The 24,867-nt window shown below is 37.1% G+C and overlaps 4 protein-coding genes across 8 annotated transcripts in view; 2 read left to right on the forward strand and 2 right to left on the reverse strand.

Annotated features, from left to right (window-relative positions):
- Positions 1 to 1,446: 1,446 nt before the first annotated feature.
- On the reverse strand, positions 1,447 to 15,544 carry trmt11 (tRNA methyltransferase 11 homolog). Its single transcript, XM_056761613.1, has 13 exons — positions 15,443 to 15,544; positions 15,190 to 15,255; positions 15,014 to 15,087; positions 14,397 to 14,478; positions 14,223 to 14,315; positions 13,655 to 13,789; positions 12,296 to 12,456; positions 10,317 to 10,396; positions 10,026 to 10,190; positions 9,645 to 9,717; positions 8,886 to 9,020; positions 5,396 to 5,516; positions 1,447 to 1,728 (listed from the first exon to the last, which is right to left on the reverse strand). Exons 1-13 carry the CDS (start codon positions 15,518 to 15,520, stop codon positions 1,591 to 1,593), a joined length of 1,401 nt encoding a protein of 466 aa, XP_056617591.1. The 5' UTR covers positions 15,521 to 15,544; the 3' UTR covers positions 1,447 to 1,590.
- Positions 15,545 to 15,583: 39 nt separating this feature from the next.
- On the forward strand, positions 15,584 to 17,410 carry si:dkey-29b11.3 (actin-binding Rho-activating protein-like). 5 transcript variants are annotated; one of them, XM_056761609.1, is made up of 3 exons: positions 15,641 to 15,673; positions 15,942 to 15,954; positions 16,683 to 17,410. In XM_056761609.1, exon 3 carries the CDS (start codon positions 16,747 to 16,749, stop codon positions 17,227 to 17,229), a length of 483 nt encoding a protein of 160 aa, XP_056617587.1. In that variant the 5' UTR covers positions 15,641 to 15,673; positions 15,942 to 15,954; positions 16,683 to 16,746; the 3' UTR covers positions 17,230 to 17,410. The 5 variants fall into 5 exon arrangements, with proteins under 5 accessions (XP_056617589.1, XP_056617588.1, XP_056617585.1 ...); XM_056761611.1 differs by lacking the exon at positions 15,942 to 15,954 and having other exon boundaries at positions 15,584 to 15,673; positions 16,701 to 17,410; XM_056761610.1 differs by lacking the exon at positions 15,942 to 15,954 and having other exon boundaries at positions 15,598 to 15,673.
- A 108-nt stretch (positions 17,411 to 17,518) lies between these two features.
- hint3 (histidine triad nucleotide binding protein 3) lies at positions 17,519 to 24,021 on the reverse strand. Its single transcript, XM_056761612.1, has 7 exons — positions 23,813 to 24,021; positions 23,307 to 23,408; positions 20,704 to 20,900; positions 19,337 to 19,454; positions 19,168 to 19,237; positions 18,903 to 19,029; positions 17,519 to 18,241 (listed from the first exon to the last, which is right to left on the reverse strand). The coding sequence occupies exons 3-7, from the start codon at positions 20,827 to 20,829 to the stop codon at positions 18,203 to 18,205; spliced, it is 480 nt and encodes a 159-aa protein (XP_056617590.1). The 5' UTR covers positions 20,830 to 20,900; positions 23,307 to 23,408; positions 23,813 to 24,021; the 3' UTR covers positions 17,519 to 18,202.
- Positions 24,022 to 24,261: 240 nt separating this feature from the next.
- Positions 24,262 to 24,867, forward strand: part of rbms3 (RNA binding motif, single stranded interacting protein) — a 182,846-nt gene continuing 182,240 nt past the window's right edge. The window contains exon 1 of the mRNA XM_056761605.1: positions 24,262 to 24,816. The gene's annotated coding sequence lies outside the window, so the exon portion shown is untranslated. The remainder of the gene's footprint in view (positions 24,817 to 24,867) is intronic.

Consider the following 24,867-nt stretch of genomic DNA (forward strand, 5'->3'; position numbering starts at 1 on the left):
GAGTTTTAAAGCGCCCTCATTCGCTTAAGAAAAACAGTAACCTCTTAACAGTTTACTTAAACTTGATAAAAAACACATTATTTCTTTACAATTGTTAACATTGAACCCTTAATAATAAGTTGATGACTGTATGACTCATTTTGGTTGTGATGTTCTGAACGGGGTGTCCAAAAAATAACCCCTGGCATGTTTTCTTAAGCGTCTTGTAATTAAGCATTTAACAATTTGGAGAACAAACATATTGTGAAAATCATCTGGTCCAACTCAACACCCTGCAATGACAGCAAATTTTAAAGTATTTAACATTAACTAACAACCATGTTCTTCAGCAATGACAACATTTTCGAAAGAATTCAACAATCTTGTCTTGTTTGTAATAACAAGTGTTGCAAAAACTGATGTGCGAATTGATCTCTTAGCCTTCTTAAAACAGTTCATATGTATTTTCCGTTAATCTCCCTTTTTTGTATAAAGTAACAATGCAGAACTACAAGAAGAGTGACACATGCGCTTCTTATAATGAGAAAAGGGTTTAGGTCTGAAGCAACTGAACGCCGAGCAGACAGTTTTGTGACTTTTCACCTCATCAATCCAATGTTGGAAGAGTTATCGGGGAGGATGCTTATCTCGGGAAGATGAACTACAATGCGTTTGTTTTCTTTTTCTTCCTATAAATGAATACTTGATTTAATATAAACATAAGAATTATTGAACTAATGATATTAACATCAAATTGCCAATTTCACCATTCCATATAAAAAATTAAGAATAATGACTTATTGTTTGTTCTCTACGGAACACTTAATAAATAAACCATAAATAAACAAACTATTAAAATAACCCATTTCATTCAGACTCCAATTCTTAATCAACTGCATGAAATCATTTAAAGAGAAAGAGAGAGAGAGACAATGCGTTTTCCTTCTTCCTTTTCTTCCTATAATGAATACATGATCTAAGGTAAACATGAGAAATAAATGAGAAAATATTGAACTAATGACAGAAAATCATTTGATTAAGGATTTGGTCTACCAAAACACAAAATTTAATGATAAACGTGTTCCTAAATCCTCTTAAGCACTCTTTATTTTCATAGGATCTTATTTATGTGAAGTTAAAGCCTTCTAGACGGCTCTCTTTGAGGTGAGTTTAGGTCTAACTTGAGACAGACTCTTTAAGACCGACTCATTAGTCAGATGTCCATCCGTTCTGGTATGAAATGTTGAGAGAGTTTAGATAGCAGGTCCGGCGCTCAATCTTCCTTCACAAATGTCCAGTAGGCACATTACATCACAGCCCACATCTTACCTCTTCACAGCCACTCGGAGAAACAGTTATTACGTTAATCCCCATCGCCAATGAATCTTCAACACATGTTACTAATGCAGCAATAAATTCAACCTCGCGTCTACAGCCTACTGCAGGCGGAGCAAAAGAAAAGTGATGATAAAACAAGCTTTTATTGAAATCACGTTTCGTAGCTTGACAAAAGATATTTACACATTATAAGATGGTATAAAAATTTAGTTTTATAAAAAGAAAAAGAAAATAAATACAATTACAGACAAATAACTTTCATCTTTGTGCAATCTACTCAGTTTTTTGGGTTGGTTTTGACTCCCTTCCGTTCTTCTTGGTGAGACCACTGAAGTATTTCTCTCTGAAGGAGTTGTGACCCTGGTACGAAGAGAACCGGGGGTCCGCAAGATGCACTAGTTTGTCTGAATCCTATAAAAGAAAGCCAGAAAAAGCACAACAGCCAAGGATTGAATTTGATTTAGTAAGATATAGTCTTACTCAATATCTGCAATTGTCCATTTAGATGTAATTTCGTTATTTTTCACCAAAATGTTACAGTATTTCATAAAGAATGTAATATAATCTAAGAACAATTTAAGGGAATGTATAAAAACGCAGAGCTTCAAGCTCTATTACTTCAGATTGAAGACTAAACTTGATTTATTTTTTGACAAGAGAAAGACGATGATGATACTTTTTCATTAAAAAAAAACGCAACGTTGTGGTTCAGCCGGCAATGTTCAAAGATAACATTTGTGCACGAAGGCATCTTAGAGAGACCGGCTTCATAGGCAGCATAACAGAATTCTATTTGACTAATAATGTTTGCTATAACCAATCACACAATGAAAAACTACAATACTTATTTCTCACTAGAGATGCAAACAGAACTTATTGAACGTTAAAATTACATTTATTGTTTATACAAAACTGTGCTCCAACAGGCGTTTCAGCAGCCATTTTATTTTTTGGAGCTTGAGCCTTCTCAACCGATCACGTTCCTCGCATGTTGTTATGGAAACGATAGGTCTCTGTCATTAGTTAGCTGTGAAAAATAGACGCTCTGAACTGAAGGAAAGTTCGCTGGCATTTAAAAAGGCGCTCAGGACTTTTTGAAAACAGGGTTTACTGCATAGGATTATAATGTAAAACAGACGCAAGCCGGTTCAAAAAAAAGTTAAGTGTGAACATGGCCTAAGAGGTTATACAAAAATAATTCTACAAACAAACAATCAATAGCGTACACATCATTTTCTGATGCAACGAAGACTTATGAAACTAAATGAAAAACAAAAGTAAAATGGCACATACAGACAAACATTTGGCTAACCTATACACTTTCTTCCACTGTCCTTCACAATCTCACAGTCAAGTATCTAATAACAGACGGAGTGTTAAGACAGATTTTGCAGCTCATAGCTGAAGCCAGGTTCTTAAACAAGATCTGTTGTAGGGCAGAAAGAAAGCGTACTGCCCTGCAGGCTAATGAGGTGGCTGAACGACTGCGCGCTAAATGCGATGATCGCAACCACGCGCCTGCAAAACATCACCAGCACCTTCATTATCCACTCCCTTCTGCTAGTCAGCCAGGACGCTGTTTAGGTCACACGCGTCGGCCCTTAGTTTACAATATAACAGGCCGCCCCCTCCATGGTCCTGAGAGGGAAGCACAGGGTTTATACAAGACCACCCGAGTATGTGTGCTGTAATATCACATCAGAATGACAGGGTGGGGGGATCAGCAGGTGAAGATGACCAAGAGAACGCTCGGGAAATGTTCATTTCACCCCAAAATCCAATTAAAGGTGTCATGAACTGGGCTTTTTATTGTTTTATTCTGTTGTATGAGGTCTACTTTTGACGTTCGCATGATTTTTACATTCAAAAACATCAAAATCAATAAGTATTAATTCCACCAAAGTTTTTAGGCCGGATTTTTGTACTTGAATTACTTGAGTTTCTCGAGGAATCGTTCCAGTCTTAGTAATACGCTGTGCTGAGGATTTACTTGGACAACTTTAAAGGCCATTTTCTCAGGATTTAGATTTTTTTGCACCCTCAGAAACCATACATCATACATCAATTATTCAGCTTTCAGATCATGTTCGTGGTCTCATTTAAATTTCTCATTACGGTATTGCATACTGTAATTTAAACAAATGTAAAAAGTATTTCAAGGAACATTTATGGTGGTTCTTTGAAAAGAGAAAGAGAGAGACTGACTGTGACTGTCTTTTGTTATATAGAAAAGTGAGAGAGAGAGAAGGGAGAGAGAAAGTGAGAGCAAGAGAGAGAGAAGAAGAAGAAAGAAAGAAAGAAAGAGGGAATGAGACATGGAGAGAGAGAGAGAGAGAGACAGAGAGAGAGACAGAGAGAGACAGAGAAGAGAGAGAGACAGAGAGAGAAGAGAGAGAGAGAGAGAGAGAGAGAGAGAGAGAGAGAGAGAGAGAGAGAGAGAGAGAGAGAGAGAGAGAAGATGGAGAGAGAGAGAGAAAGAGAGAGAGAGAAAGAAAGAAGATGGAGAGAGAGAGAGAAAGAGAGAGAGAGAGAAAGAAAGAAGATGGAGAGAGAGAGAGAAAGAGAGAGAGAGAGAAAGAAAGAAGATGGAGAGAACGCGGCTCCTAAAACTCCTAAAAGACCTCAGTAAACTGAACTGAAAGCTCAAATGCCAAGACCGGAGCTTCTAGAGCATTTGGAGATGGGCCAGTTGATTCACAGTCACACTTTATTCACTGTGTTGTGATAGAGGATGGAGATTTGTGTTTAAGCGAGTTTAAAAACCATGGGTGGAAAACATTACTTTCACATCCATAGGTAACAGATAGGCCTCCACATTTGGATCGCAGGGCGTCGGAGACACATGCCAGTCAGTGCGGATATGCGTGTTGCACAAAGACATTTATGGGAACAATTTGGGGTTTCCAAGCGGTTGTCAAATCCAAAGGAGGATATTTTCCATACAATGTGTGATTAAGTCATTAAAGCAGGGTAAAAAGAGAGAGTCAATCGCAGCCAGATGGCACGATTGTTTTGGGTGCATTCAATGCGGAACTATAAACGCATGAAGTGCATTTAGATGTCAACATTTAGCAAAGACTCCGCTCATCTTATGAGCAAACATACACGACATGTCGACTGTTACATGTGGTTTCAACACATCTTCAAATGAGTGCCGCGCTGATGGACCTCACATGGACTGTGTCACAAACAAACAAAACAAAAGAGGTAAGATTGGAACTTATTAATGAGATGAGCAACATCAAAACAAATCATGAAAAAGGTCTTCTTAGGATTTAAATTATTGGTAAATATAAATTTAAACACTTCCTAAATAAATTGACAAGTACGTGTATGTTTTGTGTTTATAAATTCAAAACTAATATGCACATTACACAGATATATTATTTAAACACAAAAGTTTTTATTCTAGATTAATTGTTTGACAGCCCTATCTGCTAATAAAGGTACAGTTTGTAAAAAAACGACGCTAGAGGGCGCACATTCAAAACAACAACAATTGCGTAGTTTGATTAGCTGTGAAGATATTTGAGATATTGTAAGTACATAAGAATATATAGTTTTTGGGTATTTTACTGCAAAATTGTGACAAACTGCACCTTTAATATATATCCTTTCAGATTTTTTACAAAGCTCATGGCTCTGAAAACCGAGGTGTGCTCTGATTGGCGAGTTCAACAGTGCGTGGTGATTGGTGGAATACTGCAAACGTATGAAGAAATACTGCAAGAAATGTGTAAATGTAACGCCTCTGAAGAGGAACCTGATGTTCCAAATATGGTCAATTGTAGTGACAGGTACACCACCTTACTTGAGTTTACATTTGGGCGGTCTTAGTCAAATTAGACCAACATGTGGATGTGATTGCAAGAGGTGTTTCAGGCAGGTCTGGATGAGCATTCACTTTAACATAGAATTAATCTTTTGTTCCCACACTTTCATTTCTGCAATTTTATGTGTTTGATACATGCATGGGCAATTTATAACACCAAAGACATAGAAGAACAAGTGTTCACGCTGTATGACGCCTTTAAAACTATTTGACTTTCTATAAATCTCCAAACAAAGACACGCATACCTCAGGCTCCTTAGACTTCTCCATGGTGATCAGTCTTCTTGAAGTGTGGCTGGATAGAGTCTGTTCACAGTTGCTGATGAGAGCGAGACATGGATGAAGAGGGACCATCTCCTCACAGTACCTGCAGGACACACACACACACACACGTCAAGTTACGCCAGACACCCTTTTACAAACAAATCACCTTGTATGATGTCCCGTCAGCTGTGCTTTTTAACAAGTGCAACACAAGCAAAGCTAGCCAAAATATAAACATACATCATATACCATGGACAAAACTCTGTCGGGATGCCCGCTGGGTTTATCTTTTATATCCCCGTGTATTTTGCTTTCACATGAAGCTCGCCGTTCAGCGCCGGGGTCACAGAGCCCATCCACCCGCGTCCTTTGAGAAAGTCCAAACTATACGCCATTCCCAGAGGCCTCGGAGAGTTGGTAGGGCCATCAATTCAACAGGGAGTTGAGTTGGTGGGCTGTTAAACGTTTACCCGCTGACAGACACGGTCGCACGCTCCAACTCCCTTCATTTTTCAGAGCATTATGTAAATACGGCTAGCGCTTGAAAATCAGCACAAGAAAATGGGTCGGGGGCAGCTAGCTGTGGCCGAACGTGATCCACACAAACCCACCGATCCGCAAAGCGCTGAGCACACACAGTTAGCTGCATTTCAAACAAATCATAAATTATGTGCCCTCTTTTCAACAGGCCTGACAAAGCAAAACAAGGGGGCATATAAAGCAGACGGGTTCTCCATCGCACTGTTTACACCGAGCAACTGCTGTCACCTTGGAGAAATGTCTAACAAATGTCAGTGTTCCAGGAAAGGCCTCTCTGGAGAACTCGGTCTGCAGAAATCGCATTTCCGAATATGAGGCAATGAGTCAGAATGGAGAGATGAGATACGTTCTAGTGCATTGTGGGTACGAATGACTTAAGTCCCACAGGGTATGTGCTCATGTCTGCCCTCACCCAATGACAGTGCTTCCATTTAGGGCTGTCAAACAATTCATCACGATTAATCACACCCAGAATAAAAGTTTGTGTTTATCTGTGTACTGTGCATATTCATTTTTTATTGATAGACACAAAATATACACATACTTGTATTTAGGAAATATTTAAATGTATTCATTTATATTTACTTAAGAAATTCTAAATAGACGTTTAGTAATTGGTATATATATATATTAAATCTTTCTTAAAAGAATGCATTTGTGTGTATGTGTTCATAAATACAAAATTAACTAGCACAGTACAACGACATGTGTAACGTAAACACAAACTTTTATTCTGGATGCGACAGCTCTAGAGATTATCCTTCGTTGTGGTGGACTTTATAGAAGTAAAAAAAATCAAAAAGAGAAATCAATACGCACGCACGCACGCACACACACACACACAGACACACACACACACAGACAGACACACAGACACACCAAATCCATAAAGGGATAGTTCACCCAAAAATGAAAACGTGTCATCGTTTGGTCACCCTCTTGTCATTTCAAACCTGTATGACTTTCTCGTGCAGAACACAGATCATTTCCCTTCATGTAAGAACACAAAGCCAAACTAAGACATTTCTCAAAATATCTTCCTCCTAAGAAGAAAAAAGATTCTGTGTCAATGAAAAAATCCTTATTTTTGGATGTACTTTCCCTTTAATTGGTCTGGGCATTGATGTAAACAGATCACGTGGATGAGTGGGGTACTAAGAGATGATAACTGTTAAAAGTCACAATATAGACGCTTTCATCGCACGCACAAAGTTAACTTCTGGTCTGTGTTAATAGGTCTGGCTAGTGGCCGTTAACTAATCATATTTCTTTTAAATTATATTCATATTTTAATATATAATCATTTAAATAAATAAACAATATGTTGCATGTGACTGTATTTTGATTTGAATAAATAAGTTTGTTGTTTGTTGAACGGGTCGTGTAACTTTGTCACATTTAAGTTAAGCCAATGAATGGTTCTTCTGCTGGCAACCCAAAGTTATACTGGCTAGACATACTTTTAAAATGGTCAGCTCCTGTATTTTCTGTTATTGTGGAGATTTCATTGACAGCTTATAGCTCGGCCCAGATGGCATCAGTGATTCCTCACCCCAATGCTGTCCTCTTTTTGCATTGCACACGCATTAAAGAAATGGAGTTAACGATGACACAACTCTAATTTGGAAGTGATCTCATCCTCGATGAACAAAGACGACGTTAAGATAAATAAATGATTGTTCGCGTCAGCAATCCCAAGGAAATCATTTCCCGCAACCACACGAGGAAAATGTGTTGATATTGCTGAGTGAGACAAAGGTGAGGTAGAGATCACATACAACACACCCCTCCTTTAACTCGTACTCTTCACGTGCCCTGTAATCAGTGGATAGTGTGATCTGTGGACACGGCTGGTTTTTGAGGTCAGTGGGAAAGCCCGACGGCTTCACACCTGCTCTACCACTGACCTCAGGTCAGCATGCCCGAGCAGGTTTAACACCACTGAAGATGAAGCTTTGAGCTACTGACGTGCGTTGAGCCTGATGGTGCGAGTAAGCCCTCTAGTGACTGATCCTCGCACACATACACATGAGGTACCATGATCACAGACATCTGATTTGCATCTTCAACAGTTAAAGGGACAGTTCAACAAAGACACAAATCTGTCACTTACTCGTAAGGATGTAACTATTCGCTCAAGATGCAATTCACAATTCTGATCTCACGATGCAATTTATTTTTACAAAACCAGTTGAAACTAATTAGAAATGAACAACTTGCCTTGCGTTGCTTCTTCAATGCTTCACGTTTCTTTGTATAATAAAATGATGTTTTATTTTTAAATAACAAACCTAAACTGCAATTTTAAAACAAATTAATAATGGAAAAGTCTCTTTAATATAAACAAACTAATATTGTCTGTGCTTTACTTAGATTTTGTGCATTTAAGATACATCAGCATGTCCACGTTTAGGTTCGCAGTGAACACAGCGGCCCCTGCTGTTCAAAAAGTGTATTGCAATTCACTTCACAGCTCAACTGATTTGAATCAACACATTATAATCGATTATCAACCGGCTCACATCCCTATTTACTCGCCCTCAAGTACTTCCAAATCTGTATAAATGTCTTTGTTCTGATGAACACAGAGGAAGATATTTGGAAGAATGCTCGTTACCAAACAGTTCTTGGCCACAAGCCTCAAATAAAGCACAGAGACTTTCCACTGAATGTTTGGAGAGAAGATTCAAAGCTCGAGTGATGAAAACAACGCCATCTGGTGGTTAATAAAACACATAGCAGTCGCTTCTGGAAGAAGTGTGACAGTATGTGTGACTTAAATCCTTCGTTTGTCATTGGTTTAACAAGCAACACAAGCTTCGAATTTCATTCATTTATGGGTAAAGTGTTCCTTGAACATAACCAATAAATTGAGCGTTGGATAATTTGATTAATTCTATGTTTGGTTTGTCTGAATATAAAACAGACTTACTCTGGTTTGTAGACCGGAAGCCAGTAGACGAGACGCCCACCCAAAACCAAATGATGGGCTGCAAAATTCAAGAGATCAGCAAAGATGTCACTCAAGTGGTACGCCATTGAAACAGGGACGAAGCTTTCTCCAGCGCTGCATGAGAATATGAGAAAGAAGAACATTTTCTTGTTAACTTGTGTTGCTTTCTGTGAACGGATCAAACATGGTTAACATCATGTCATTCTCTATTAGTAATTCATACTAGATCCATGTACAATAAATCACCGTGGCAACCAGCATTCTACACAACACCATTTATATTTTTGTGAGTGAATTAATACAAACTACAATGTCCTTTCAAATTCTTCATTTTGTATATTCCCTGGCTCTTGTAAATTGTACATTTTGGAGTAGTAATAAACATATAGGATGACGTGCACATGTCATGTAGAAGGATGATATTACTGTATTTAAAGCTGTAGCTTCACTAGCAAAGTGAAGATCACATCTATACTGCACACATAAAAAATTCCAGAAACAGTATATTTATAGTACGATTGTATTCATATGTTCCCAACTCCAAAATGTTTATGTATTTAGTTTTTATTATAATTCTTTACATTTATGTGTATTTTTATATAGACATTATTTTATTTTTTACTTTTTCTAATTGTAAAACGCCTATATTCTGGATGTAGATGCCCTTATATTTGTATTTTTTTTGGGAAAAGAAATAAAAAATATATAATTAAAACTTCAGAAAGATGAGGGGCTTACAAGTCATCAGGAGGTCTGATGATGTCTTTATGGGATCCTGTTCTTCTTGTTGACTCGCGGATACCATACGGAGCTTTTCAAGAGAAATGAAAAAGTATAGAATTAGCTAGCAGGTTACATTAAGTCAAAACTAAAAAGGAAAAGCGAGTATTTTTTTGTGTCGTGACTTTAAAGGGGAAGTGTTTCATTTCCGGCCCCTCTTCCGGCCCCCCTTTAAAAACATCACAGTGTTTTTTTGCTTGACCTAGAACTTTCTTAGAATTATTTCTATATAAGTCTTCTTACACAACAAAGCAGCATTATAACATTAGTAAAACACACTTCACCTTTAAGGACCCTCGCCACTGTCATAGGGTTAAAAGATGAATCTTTGAAACATACGGTCTGTAACAATAGCGTCAAACAGTGCGTTTTTTCTCCAGATGGTTTTGGAAGCATCGGACACCATGACGTCCACGTACAGACTCTCAGTCCCGTACTGCCTCAGGTTTGCTCGGATGTTCTCGTCCGGACCTCTCCATTTCTGATTCTTCCTGCTGGCTTTTCCTGCAACCGTGTTAAACGTTCACATGTGCAAAAGCAATGAAGTAGTAGTGACATTCTAAACACAATCATGATGGTTGACTAAAAACTGTTAAATGAGACACGCCTGCCTTTAAAACAAATCCTTACCTATTCCATGGATAGTGTTATAATCGATGTCTGTCCCACTCACATAAGCTCCAAAGTGTGAACACGCAACCAGAGACTGCCTGAAAAACAGGACAACGAAGGAGAAGAAGATTATTTATTTAAAGTTTAAAAAGTTAAAGCGAGTGAACTGAAGGTTGAATTCAAAGGTAAAGTGTTTTAATGGTTTCTTTTAATACTTCATATACAAGTGGGTACTTGACAAATATTCTGAATAGGTGTCCTATGATGTGACACAAGAAAAAATTCATTTGATTAATCTATTAATGTATTATTTTATGCTCTGTATATTTATAAAATATAAGAATTTGTGCGGTCACATTATAGGATAGGACACATTTACGGTTAATTTGTCGACTACCCAAGTATGTAACTCGTAGACCAATTTACTCAATAATATGAGTAGGAGTTGTAAATGTATGTTAGTTCGACCGTCGCCAGACAACAGTGTTTTAATGAAGCCTTTAAAAAAACCGTGAAGCCAGTTTGTTACTCTGATAATTGTGTTTACTGTCATCAGTGGCGCAGAAGTTCCACAAAAAATCCGTCCAAGCATTTTAATTGATCTTATTAACTGCTTAACACTTTCTCTCGGCTGCTTAAACTGTGGCTAATAAAGACTTCCAGCCATCCAAAGGATTATTTAACAGAAACTGGTTGTAAATAAGCACATCTGGACAGCAGATCTCAACAACACTCAGCACAAGTGGAGAGGACGCGCACGTATGATACACGGCTACAAACAGCACCCTACAAACTCATTTAACTGAACCTGGGTCTCTGACGGATCAAAATCAGTGTATAAAAGAGAGAAAGTGAACCAAATTCACTGAAGATTTCATTCTCGTGAGACATCAGAGAATATTCTGTAGAAGTCGTCTTCTGGTTCCCATTCGGTGAAAATGAGATACATGAGATGATACATATCCTCAATCACACAGACAAGCAGTCAGATCTCATTTCAGTCAGGGCGAAGCGCAAACACCTGCTTCAGTTCGACTCATGTCTGCGCATCTAACTATTTTAAAATCATTTCAGTGAAATGTCAAAGTATCAACAATCAAAAAGTTAAAGATCTGCAGTGTTTTTACCACGATTGGAAAAGTCAAAATTTTTGACACAGCCACAGAGACGACGTTCACACTTTTTAGGAAAATCGTACAACAACGGCTTACTTGTAGCGGTCCGTGTATATCTAGCAGACATAGGCCAATATATCTCAACTCCAAACTTCACCAGAGCTAAAAAAAAAGCAATCTCAATTAAGAAATGAACGATCGGCGCATTAAAGGTCTAGTTTATGTAATTTAGCGGTCATGTTGGAAAATGCAACCAGCGGCTCACTCCTCCCCTCACACAGGATTTAAGGGGTCATATGGCGCCAACACCTGTTTTTCTGTGTCTCTGGTGTGTTTTTGACTTAAGGGGTCGGCACAGTCCATGCGAATTGCGCTTTCGTTCTGCGTTTTGGGGTAAACCAAAGCTTACAAACGTTGAGAGATGGTATATTGTTTTCGAACAATCCAACACCCCTGTTTCTGGAGGCGGGGATAACATGACGTATGCAAATAGCCTCTGACATCAAAGATGTCTGCAACGCGACAAACAAAAGCATTCATGCTGCTCAAATCTTATCAATTTTTTTTTCAGCAAAATGATACGGCCTCAAAATGCCTCACTGCTCACATATGAGCACCGTCTGCGGCTTCTATCAATCAGACAAAACCCAGTCTCTGCATTGTGACAGTGATGAACACACATATGGCACAATGATGGACAACAAGCCCTCGTGCATGCAGAACACTCAGCAAATGTACTGTGAAATATGAAGAGATACTTAGAGAGAAAATTAAAACGGAAACTGGTTAGAAACTGGTTTCATGTTTTTTCATGACAATCAATATTCTCCACCGTTAGATGGTGACGACATAGAAATGAAGTCTTCTCTGTGCAAACATTACTCACCTGTTCCCACAAAAGGGTCATACACCAGGTCATCAGCCTTCACTCCGGCATGATTGGCCATAATGAAAGACAGACCAGCATCCATACTAGTGTTTCCGATGAAATGTCTCTTCTTTACGCTGTAAGAGCGGATTAGTTCTCTCTGACCGTCTGCAAGCTGTTTAGAAACGCAGCACATTTATAAGTGGATAGAGTATAATCAATACAATGTGACACTGCATCTATAATATCCATATGAATAAACCAACAAATCCCACATTAAACTGGTTCAAATCAAATGAATATTCATTCAAAGTAAGTGTCATTAAATGTATTCATTCACTTATTTGTTTATTATGAGTGACAGTGCCATTCATAGTCAATTTCAGTGAAATTATAATATACAAGCACTACTTGTCATCTGATTAAAAACTGGGATGGCTGGGAGAATGAATTAAATACAATGATTTCAGTGTGACAGGGATTATCAAAATGAATAATTATAATTGACAAGTATTTGTTAAAATATTGGAAAGAACCAAACGTATTTGCTTTCAATGTCCCCTCAGATTAGATTAGATTATCTGTATGGTAGCAAATGGACAATTCTAAGGGTTTTGGTTTTATTCTAATATAAAAATGCATTCATTCACTAATGTTTTATCGGTTTTGTTATTTGTTGATCTTCTTTTGTGGTCATGCTATGTTTTAAACTGATCATGTGTTGCGTGTTATTTTCGCCAACCATCCTTGAATTCTTTAGTTTAAACTCCAAACACACTAATAAAACATGCATACAAAAAATGTGTATTTGTCTTTAATAAAATATTTCAATAAAGAGCAAAAATGTTAGCAGTCCATAGTTGGACATCAGTTTTGGACACTGCTGTTCATAGCATAGTACAGTTATAAAGTATACTATATGACCAAGTTATGGCAAGAAATAAAGGTGACCGTGCCTTTTCAGTCGTGGCACCAAATTTGTGGAATAGTCTGCCTTTACATTTAAGAACTGCTCAGACTGTTGGAATTTTTAAGGCTTTGCTTAAGACACACCTGTATTCTTTGGCTTTTATGACAGGCTGAGGGGAGACATTGCGATGTTATTATTTTTATTAGTATGTGTGTATGTATGTATGTATATATATATGTATGTGTATGTGTATGTGTATGTTTTTGTCTTGGACATTGTGAAGCACTTTGGTCAACCATGGTTGTTTTTAAATGTGCTATATAAATTAAATTGATTGATTGATTGACCAAATAAAACAAGATTTATACCATCAAAAGTATGGCTTTTTTAACAGGAATGTTGTTTTATAAGCATTTTACAACTGTTATTACAACAATGATATGCTTGAAAACAGCCCACTCACCCATCTCCCAAAATACATATGCAAAGGCTCCTCTGGGATGTTATTAGGATCAGAGCCATAATCCTCCAGCAAACAAAAGATGTGATCAGTGTCCTTCAGGTTCACCTTCCCTTCAAAAGGCAAAAAGTCTAGAGCCTGTGGAAAAACAAGAACAAAAAAGTGATAGAACTGTTTCTGTAATATAATACAGCTCAAAACATTGCTGTTCCGGTACTGTTTAGCGTGTTGACAAAATGTTTATATGCTCATATACTTGTAAGACGCTTTGAAAAAAAGCCTCCAGAAAATGAATAAATGTAAACGTAAATATTTATCTTGCACCAACAGAAACAAAAACATTTAAACTACTGATACTGATATTATTATTCTAGGTTCATCAATCTCTTAAAAGGAAAAAGAGTTTATATATATTATGCTGCTTCATTAGCACAATATTTTGATGTGTGTATTATAATTTCTTAGATATAATTAATAATGCAATCCTCTAAGGCATTCATAATGAAGATTAACTAGGGATAGAATTTCACAAAAGCAATCTCGACAAGTAAGCAAAAATGTTAATTCTCACATCAATCTTCTTGATTCTGTCCTTAAAATCCAAGGTCTTGTTAAAAGTGTAGACGTTGATCTTATACGTTAAGTTCTGCTGTAAATACGGAGCCTGTGTAGATAAACATAAAAGTCAATTTCATAAGAATACTTTTAGAGATTAATGAAGACCAGAATTAATTGAATAACAAACCATATTCTCTGGTGGATACTCTAGCAATGATGTCTTCAGCTCGGATTGTGTTTTACCATGACCCCAGAGTTCAAAAGCAGACCTAGACATAAACATTTAATTCAATTTAACAAACCAATCCAGTTATGTATGCAAAATGAAAGTAGTTTCATTGATATGATTACAATATTTTGAAGCAAATACACTCATGAACAAAATCTTAAGACCGGGGGAAACATTACAAACCTTTGATCAGCTGATGAACAGCCTGATTGAATTTAAATGAAGTTTTCAATAAATTGCCTACTCTCGGTTTTTGATCTCTTGCACCTGTTTCTTGTTTTGGCATTTCGAAGCAGAATTTATAACGTGGTTTAGATCCACCAGCGAGAATTGCAAATACTTGTAATGTTTTCCCCGGTCAGGAGTACACTACAGGGATTGTTTTTTTGCCATTTCAATCCTCAGTCAATCATTTTTGATGCCTAATTAAACGAAAGCATGTTTAATTCTAACCTGGCTAGAGTTCTGAAAAAAAAACATTTCAACTCAATTACATGACACCCACTATTTAGTTCTGCACTAAATATTGACATTATCAAATAACTGAATACTTTAACATGAAGAATACAACCTACTTGGCACAAACTGTTCTTGACATGACGCTTCGTATGTCATCCTCCAATAAGCCATTTAATTGCCAAAATGGAGACTGACAATAAAATGTTACATTTGTTAAAAATCGCGACTGATATTTGTAAGACGATCAACATACATGATGTCAATAATTTATGGACATTTAAAAGCATATTACCTTTTCTTTGAACGTGTCAGATGTTTCAAATGGGCGGCTCCTTAGAGACAGCAATGCTTTTATTTCCTGTAAAATAATTGAAGTGAAATAATTGTTATTAAGAGACAAAGCAAAAAGTACATTGACTATTTGCATAAACTTGTCACATAAATCTGGTTTAGTTAGCCCCCTGTCTAGAAAGTTTGACGGCTTAAATCACCGAATAAAACTGCATTTTAAATGTATGGTGTGTTTACAAGTTGATAGTTTGTACCGGTAATCTAAAATCCACATTATCGTGTGCAAGATGAAGTAAATATGTTCTGCACGCTCGACCGCAGTGGAGCGCCATGTTTGTGTGCAACGTTTAAAACGTCCCGATGAGAACACGCGCTGGGAACAAAGATTCCTATTGTGACGTTCAGGTTCTTCAATCTCCAGACAATCCCATTAAAGGATTATAGGTTTGGCTGTTCAATGGCCGTTTACATCCTGGAGTAACAAGGTGAATTGGGGTCTTGTGTGCCTTTATATGTATGTAGTCTTCTTCTAAACTAATATTTAGCTTCACATTAAATCATTTCATCTTATTTATATGATCAGTATCTATGCGGGGCTGAAAGTTTAGCAGTTATTGGATTATTCGCATGATTCTAAACTCCATTGGTTAGTTTATATGTCACTCATGTCATAAGCGGTCAGAAAAGTATCCTCTACACAACTTGTAATGTATACACTTGCATTGCTGTTGCTGCGTAACGAACATCGTCAAGGAGAACAAGCGGGGTAAGACTTTATTAACTACTCATGATGCTTAAGGTTTTTAATGCCAAAATATCTTAAGTTTATAGTATTGTTGATAAAAGTGTAAATACACCACCAAACGTTCATTAGATATTTATTTTCTGTAATGTCATACTGCTGAGCAAATGAAACATTTCTTAGGACCAGAATGACGGACGATTTATTTGTATTCGCAGCTCCTAAATAAACTTTCCATGTTACCTTAAATAACATTCTAATAGCAATAGTGTCTGTCTGTCTGTCTATATTTCTATATGTCTGTCTGTCTGTCTGTCTGTCTGTCTGTCTGTCTGTCTGTCTATCTATCTATCTATATATCACTATATATCTTTCTTTCTTTCTTTCTTTCTTTCTTTCTATCTATCTATCTATCTATCTATCTATCTATCTATCTATCTATCTATCTATCTATCTATATATCACTATATATCTTTCTTTCTTTCTATCTATCTATCTATCTATCTATCTATCTATCTATCTATCTATCTATCTATCTATCTATCTATATCACTATCTATCTATCTATCTATCTATCTATCTATCTATCTATCTATCTATCTATCTATCTATCTATCTATCTATCTATCTATCTATCTATCTATCTATCTATCATCGTAGTTTAATTTCATCACAGTCATGTCAGCCTCACGTGTAAGTTCAAGCTGTAAGTTATTTAAAGACCTAATGAAACACAATCTTTTCATTCACAGCCTGTGTTGTGCCAGCAGGTAAGCATGCTGAACACCTAAGCTGTGCTGTGATCCAAAGGTCACCATGGAGACGGATGATGCGCCTGCGCATTGTGCGCAAAGCGGTAACGATAGCTCGGAGACCTGCACGGTGTCTGTCAAAGATCTAACAGAAAACTGGCAGAAATGGTCTAATGGTCACTGCGAAAGCCAGAAACACAACCCCTTCAGCAACGGCAAGGTGACCCCGCCTCAGATCCAGCGAGGACAAGAAGGTTACGGCAGGCCTTTAGAGGGATCTAAAACAGAGCAGAGGGGGAGAGACGCACGCTCTCGCATAAGCGGAGAGGTCACAGAACTCTGTCAGGTGATCAGAGACTACGGGATGAGAGGAGAGGACGGCAGGACCGCCGTGCGCTTCGATGCGCTTTTTGAGAGATACGTGACCATCTCTGATAAACTAGTGGGAGTTCTGCTGCGCGCGCGCAGGCAAGGGCTGGTGCACTTTGAAGGCGAGATGCTGTGGCAGGGCAGAGATGATGGAGTGCTCATTACTTTATTACAGTGATTTACAGCAAGGATGAACTCCACGTGCCTGCCTAAAAAATATATTAGCGTCAAGCTTTACAGTATGGATAGTTTACCGGCTGCGTTTGATGGAGTGTTAAAGCACAACCATTGCACTGTTGCAAGCTCTTGGAATGTTTTACATTTGCAATAAACAATATTTCTGATACTGTGATGAATTTGCATAGAATTCACAAGCACCGCCTGGGGTGAAAAAAACTAACTTATTTGCTTTTCTGTAGGGAAGGTATTTTTTGTGAGAAAACAAACTATTATAAACAACAGCGAACAAAGGAATCATGTAGTATTTTATTTTATGTTTACATGAATGTAAATAAAACCCTTAATCAACAAATATTTATAAACAACCAAGGCATATAGGCCTTACAATATCATTACATCGTTTTAAACCTTAAGAGTTAACATTCCATTTTATTTGAGAGCGTTCATATTTCAGTGCTAATTCAGTGTAGATACATATTATTAAAAACACTGCAGCATATCCTCGTGTCAAATTAAGTTCCGGCATGCTTCTATCCAGAGAGTCTTTCAGTACAAGACATGTATTGACTTTATAAGACCAAAGTCAATAATTGAGACTGCTTCCCATGCTGAAGCATTCGTCCATATTTAGAAAGTCTTGGCCACTGCCGTGTGTTATTAAAAGTAATTATTTTTGAAAAACTGGATGTAACTCAGTGTTCACCATAAAAGATTCATGTTTCTGTCACACGTATCAATGTCATTATTATTCAGCAGCCAAAACAATTCACATGCAGCAGCAAATTTGATTATCCTGTCTGACAGAGAGTGACAATATAACAACCAGCGAACGCAGCATTAATGAATATTATAGCCTTGAGGCATGTGTCTGTCACATTTCATCATCGTGAATAGATTGAATTGAACTCTTGTTATGAGTAACATGACTCTGGGCAAACACAATTGTAATTGGAGTTTTCCAAACATTTCATTTAGCTCATTGAGTTCAGCCTTTGGAGTAACTGATCCGCCTGCAAAATAAAAATAAAAAGAGTTAAACAAACTTCACAGTTTTGCACACTTCAAAACACTCAGTAATTGACTATGGCTGTGTAATAATGGGGAGGTAAAATTAAACTTTTTAAAATGTTAAGCATGAAGCAGTTGGGCATTCGTTGATAACAGTTTTGCTACAGTCAAAATTCTGACATTATATTAACTTGTTTACTTATGTTGCTCCAAATGTGCACAAGCTTGTCCACGAACCACAAGATGAGAGGATATTTTAGGTACCAGATCACTTATTTCCATATAATAAAAGTGATCGATTACCGGGGCTGTTTAGCTCCGACATGACAGCTAGGAAAACTTTTCCTCAACATTTGATTTAAATGATAAAGCTGGAAAACGCATGAAAGGTTTACCAGCTCACATAGACCCAAGAGCAAGTGGTCCGTCAGTGCTGTCACAAACAAAACTCTTTTCATTCCCTGACACTGTAGCCACGTCAATTGAATTTAGGCCAATTTGCTAGCTTCAATTACTCTGACAAAGGGTCTCGTTCAGCATTCTCGTTCGACTTAATAAAGGTCAGAAAACATTTTGTTTGCTAATGTTTTAACAACCGGAACCAAAAGACTGTTTACTTGTGAACTTCACACTTGGGGAATTCATATTGATTTTATTGCTTACCGTGACGAACCAATAGGAGTTTAATCTGTAGACGAAGCGGGAAAAGAAGCCCATCAAACTGGTGGGGGCAAGTACGTGGAGATGCAAGTGTGTGACAGAGCAGAACGGAGGCCAATGAAACCCAAACCTTGGAAACACAATTGACGAGTTCTGTCAAAATGTAACACAAGCAATTCTGCAAGCTAAATCATAATACTAGACTCTGATTTGACACACAACAGGTATAAAGGCCTTTATTATTTATTGAGAGACGTTTGCACCGTACCTAACATCACTTAAATCGGTAATATTGTTTTTCAGGAGTATCTCTTTCCCGGTCTCCACCAACTTCTCCACTGAATAAAAACAGCACAAATACACTTACAGTTGAGTACTAATCCAAGCTTGATGTGTGTCAAAATATTTACATCAGTCTCCAAAAACGAAATCTTTACCTAAGGGTACATGCTCCTTGCCAAGCGATTTACAATTCCCTACATGTTTGGTTGGCACCACTAGATAATGATGAGGAGCTCCAGGGTGTATATCTCTGAAACAGGACACATCCTCGTCCTGAAACACACAAAATCACACATCATAATCATTACAGATATAAACAATCATAATATATTTTTAGACATTTATTCATTAAAACATAAGAATGAGCGCCTCAGATGTAGAGCATTTTGCAACCTGTTTCTCTATTTAATAAACACCAAATGAACACATTTCTATTGCTTTACTGTCTTAAAACAAATGCAGAACATATTGGAAATTACTGCAAGGATGTCCTGTCAGATGCTTTGACAATATCATAAATCATTATTGCATTGTTATGTGTGACCCTGGACCACAAAACCAGTCTTAAGTAGCACGGGAACATTTTTAGTAAAAGACAAAAATACATTGTGAAATACTGTGTCAAAATTAAAGATTTTTCTTTTATGGCAAAAATCATTATGATATGAAGTAAAGATCATGTTCCATCAAGTTATTTTGTAAATTTCGTACCATAAATGTATAAAAACATTATTTTTGTGAGTGGATGGCCTGTCACAGTGACCCTGATTAATAACTTAACAGGCGATTTTCTCAATATTTAGATTTTTCTTCACTCCCAGATTTCAGAGTTTTAAACGGTTGTGTCTCCGCCAGCAGTGTTGGGTGTAACTAGTTACTAAGTAATTAGTTACTGTAATTTAATTACTTTTCCCTTGAAAAAGTAAAGTAAGGGATTACTCATATGTTTTCTGTAATTTAATTACAGTTACATTGATGTAATTAAAATAAATTCTTTGTTAAATATATGCGTGTGCAATAGTGTAATTCACATCACAATTCAAAGTCTTACTTTAAAATCTTTGCTTTAAGGTATAATTCTCACATTTGTAATACTATGATCAGTTAATAATATTATTTATTTGAATGAATTAAAAGAGTCGTTTCATGTCTATCCTTGAATCACTTAACTAATCAAGGTTGATGTAGGATATAGAAAGTTATTAGTAATAATGAAATACTTTTTGGACAGAGTAATTTGTACAGTCATATAATTACACTATTAAATATGTCATTAGTAACTAGTAATTCATTACTTCTTCAGAGTAACTTACCCAACACTGTCCGCCAGATATCATCTTCTCCTAACAACTCATACATCAATATAAATCTTATTTACTCAGATCTCAGTTCAAAATCTTAAGAGCGGTTTTGCTGTCGAGGTCTCATATAAGACTTGTTTCATATATCGTCTCATATTTCATTTATGAATCTGCAGCAAGTGAGCTTCAGGGTCACAATTAAAAAGCAAAGGCAGACTCACATTGTGCAGGAGCTCCGTTCCCATCTCCCCGTTCACGATCTTACAGAAAATACACTTCTTGTCAAATCCATCAGCAGTCTGATGTGTTCGGTCGATCTGTAGCTCAGCTGTCGGTGTGGCCGCCATCTTCAAAGTGTGTGAAGCCGACGGTATTTAGATCAGCGATAACCTGACGCTTTTCAACATACAAGTCCCTTCTGTCAAAAAGAAAATTATACAATAAATATAAATATGTTCTGCGTTTATTAGGCTTCATATAATTTAATGAATTGTTGAAAGGAATACATGTATGTCAACCTTTACGTCTTATTCACGATAAAATAGACGATTAATTCATTTTTATTTATTCAGTTGATCGTGAACGTGTACACATGGTTTAAAGCAGTGGTTCTCAAACCTTTTTGGCTTAAGTACCCCTTTTTATGATATTTTTCCAAGCCAAGTACTCTCTTGACCAGACAAAAAGAATTTACTTTAAAATACAGTGAAATGAGAGTCAAACCTTTATTATATCTAATTTTATACATTTATTTTTATGCATCTTTGTGTAGTCCTAATTTCATATATAAATACTATTATCATAATGTATTGATTTTCATTATTTATTCCTAAATGTCAGTTTCTCTCAAGTACCCCCTGCAGTACCCCTGAGGGTACGTGTACCCCCATTTGAGAACCACTGGTTTAAAGCACTGCAGACACTTAAAAACTTTTAACTTTGTGTAAAATTTTATTGTATAACATCAACTTTCTTTCTAATAGCATATCTAGCAACTTTATATCGGCAGAACTGCATTCGAGTAGTTGACAAGTGAACGTATCAATGTGTCTATTGGTGTGACAGCTACGTTTGGAAAAAAAAGAAATACTAGCATAAGCGAGATAAATCATCATTATTATTTTATTATAAGTATAAACATTCATTTTTGTTTATTTATGATGTTACACCACATGTACTACCCATTAACAAAAAAAAACTTCAATACCTTCCTTTACACCCTACACTGAACCATAACTAGTTAAAGGCGGTGTGGCGGAGGATAATAAATATCTACAGTATACATTTCTGACACCTATACATTTAACTATCTAACCAATCGTCTTCTTAGCTTTACTGCTTTACGTAGCTTTCCTGTGACTATGTGGTTAGAGCATGGTGCTAGCAACGTCAAAGTCATGGGTTCGATCCCAGGGGATTGCACACAATCCGAAATTAATGTATAGTACAATGCAATGTAAATTGCTTTAAGAGTCTGCCAAATATGCGAATGTACTGTAAGTCATGTTAATGTTCACAATCAACAGTTATTAGAAAATGTCACCAAGACAATTTAGCATTTCTACTTGGGTTTTTATTAATTTGCTGCCTAAATCTTAATATTTTGACTAGACTGACTACAAGCAGCCAGCACAGGAGAGTTTGGGATATATTCTTCTGCAGAAGAGCTCTTGAAAGGTTAAAGGTCACTTATCAAGAGAGGCAAAAAGGATAAGTGAGTGACAACATACAATGTTAAACTGCACTGTTTAGCAGGTCAGCCGAGCAATTAATCCTGAGCACTCCAATATGTCAAGATGCCGCATTTACCATCTTAATGTATGCAAATGATGTCATTAAAATGCATGTTCATGTTTAGTCTCTAAATGAAGAGCTCATTTGCACTCCCAACAATCCAGAGATTCATTATTACAAATTACAAAAATAATAATGACTCGAGACGTCAAATTTACTCTCCTTGTACACCCTCCCTTATTTACGTTGTAATTGTGAGAATAATTTACGTGACAATCAGCAATTTGCAGCTCCTGTATTGTAGGTTGCCAGCTGGCCGAGGCCATTACGTTATCTCTTGTTCTGCGGCTCCATATGATAAATAAAGAGCCGGAACATGACTGTAAGCAATTACAGTCTGCTATGGTGTTGTAAGAATGCAGAGGGTTGCAGAAAAACAGAGCGAACGATAAGCACGAGGACAAGGGAATGTGGAACACAAATGACCATCGTGATGTGAATAAAAACATAAAAGCTTTAGAAATAAACAGAAAATAAGCATCGGCAACAACAGATCTAATGCATCTGTAAATGATTCATGAGCAAAACATCAACTTCAGCATTGAGGAAATCAGTGTTTTGTCCTGAAGAGTTTGTAGAATTATTCATAAGGCATAGGCTTTGTAAATAGATCCTGATGATTAAAATGGAGGAAGTTAGGGGGTGGGGAGGGAGTGACAACCACAACTCGACTATCTCTTGAGACAGAACTACATGAAGGGAAAATATTCAGTTTCTTTAATCATGTTCTGCCCTACTTTTCATCTTCCTTTGATTCCAAACAGCCACTGGACACTGTCACGCTCGGCTTTATGAATCTGAAATCACTCCGTATATTTGTATATGGGTGAGCCTCAGCAAACAACACGGACAAGAGATTACGAGTCATTTTATGGAAAATAAAAACTCCTATTTTTCAGTTCAACTAGACTCTGTTGGCATGCAGTAGAGAATAGTTCACACAAGTTCCATTTATGTGCAAAGCAATTCAGACAAACTTAGACGAAAAGACGAAAGTAAGCCACTTACAATGACCTAGGCTAAAACGTACCTGTTATAGTACAAAGCATGTATTATCATTATTGAGGCTCGTCCCATTAGATCTGGGCTTTAGTGAACTGCTTGCATCTTCTTCACATCTCTTGTAAAGCACCTGTGAATGACAGATCGAAGTACTATGAGGTCGAAGTTTCAGCCCTGAATCTAAGGAAACAATCAATTAAACAGTTAAGGAAGCATCTTTTCCTCTCAAGAAAGCGAGTACAGTTGCTCCTGGTATTTAGGATGATGGTCACATTGATAATGCAAGTTTAATGCGGATTAGAAGAATAGAAAACCCTAAACAGCATGAAAAGAGGGAGACTGGGATTAGACCAAGCCTGAAACTAAAGCCTGTTAAACTCTGGGCCTAAATGGGTCGCGGTGGTATGATGATCTTTTGGTTTTACTCTTACGTACTGTTGCATTCTATGTAGAGAGTTATAACGGATTCAATTCTGTTCGTATTTCATGAGTGCGTTTTCAAAGTGGTTTGCCAAAAACGAATCTTAAACTCACCAAGACAGTGAATGATATGAGGTGAGAGTAGTCGGTCAGGGTAGTAACGCAACACTCCGCCACCAGGAGGCAGTGTTATGACGTTGAAGTTGACAATTCAGCCCAACCTCCGAAATTTGCGAAAACATGATGATTTTCTCAGATATTTCATCATGTTGGTTCTTCTTAAACATCTAACGTTACACTTCTAATTCATGGACCAGCCTCACAGCTGAGGACATATAGATATGTATACAGAAATTCTGTTAACTCAAGCTTCCTGTTTATTTGTCTCATTCTGCGAGCTCTATTGAATATGGTTTGCAGACGCACCTTGTTTATTTTCATCTGCCTTTTCCTTCGTCTCAAACACATACAGGTGTCCAAAATTGTGTACCGTTGACATGACGTGTACGCAACTTCCTCGTGTTTTCATTGGTCCGCGAGCTGAGCTGTTCGTTGACAACAATGTAACTTACTAGTGTCTCGCGGATTATAAGTTTACGGAAACCAACTCGCACACGAGAAAAGTACTTCTCCTTTCTTAGAACAGTCGCACTGCTCAAGTTTTTGGTTGATTTCAACTTAATTTGCCGATTGTTCCGCTTCCGTGACATTATTAACGTTTGATCGAAAATCCGACGCGCACTCACCCGAGTTTTTCTCTCCTAGTGCCGTATTTAAAACGTTCCTTAGGATCCTGTCCACTCTTTACGTGTACTAGATGAAGAAAATAAAAAAATGCTTTGTTCAAAAACACGTTTGACAGGAACATAGATGCTGTCGGCAAGCTGTCAATCATCATCGTCCTTATCCTGACTAAAATAATGTGTTCATTATCAGAGTTTTACTCCGACCGTTTCTAGTAGCACTTTCTGTTGCATTTAACGGAAAGAATATAGTTTTAAGACGGGATTCTGCACATGTCTTTCTTTTATTTGTCAAATTCACTAATGAGGATACAAACACGTGCCACTTGACGGCGGAAGGATTTTTCACTCGCACACCTGCCTTGAGCCGGACAGGTAACTCATTTGGCTACTCGATCATGCTAATAATATTCATTTGGTTCTCAG

Source organism: Triplophysa dalaica, chromosome 12, assembly GCF_015846415.1.
Source record: "Triplophysa dalaica isolate WHDGS20190420 chromosome 12, ASM1584641v1, whole genome shotgun sequence".
Classification (NCBI taxonomy): Eukaryota; Metazoa; Chordata; class Actinopteri; order Cypriniformes; family Nemacheilidae; genus Triplophysa; species Triplophysa dalaica.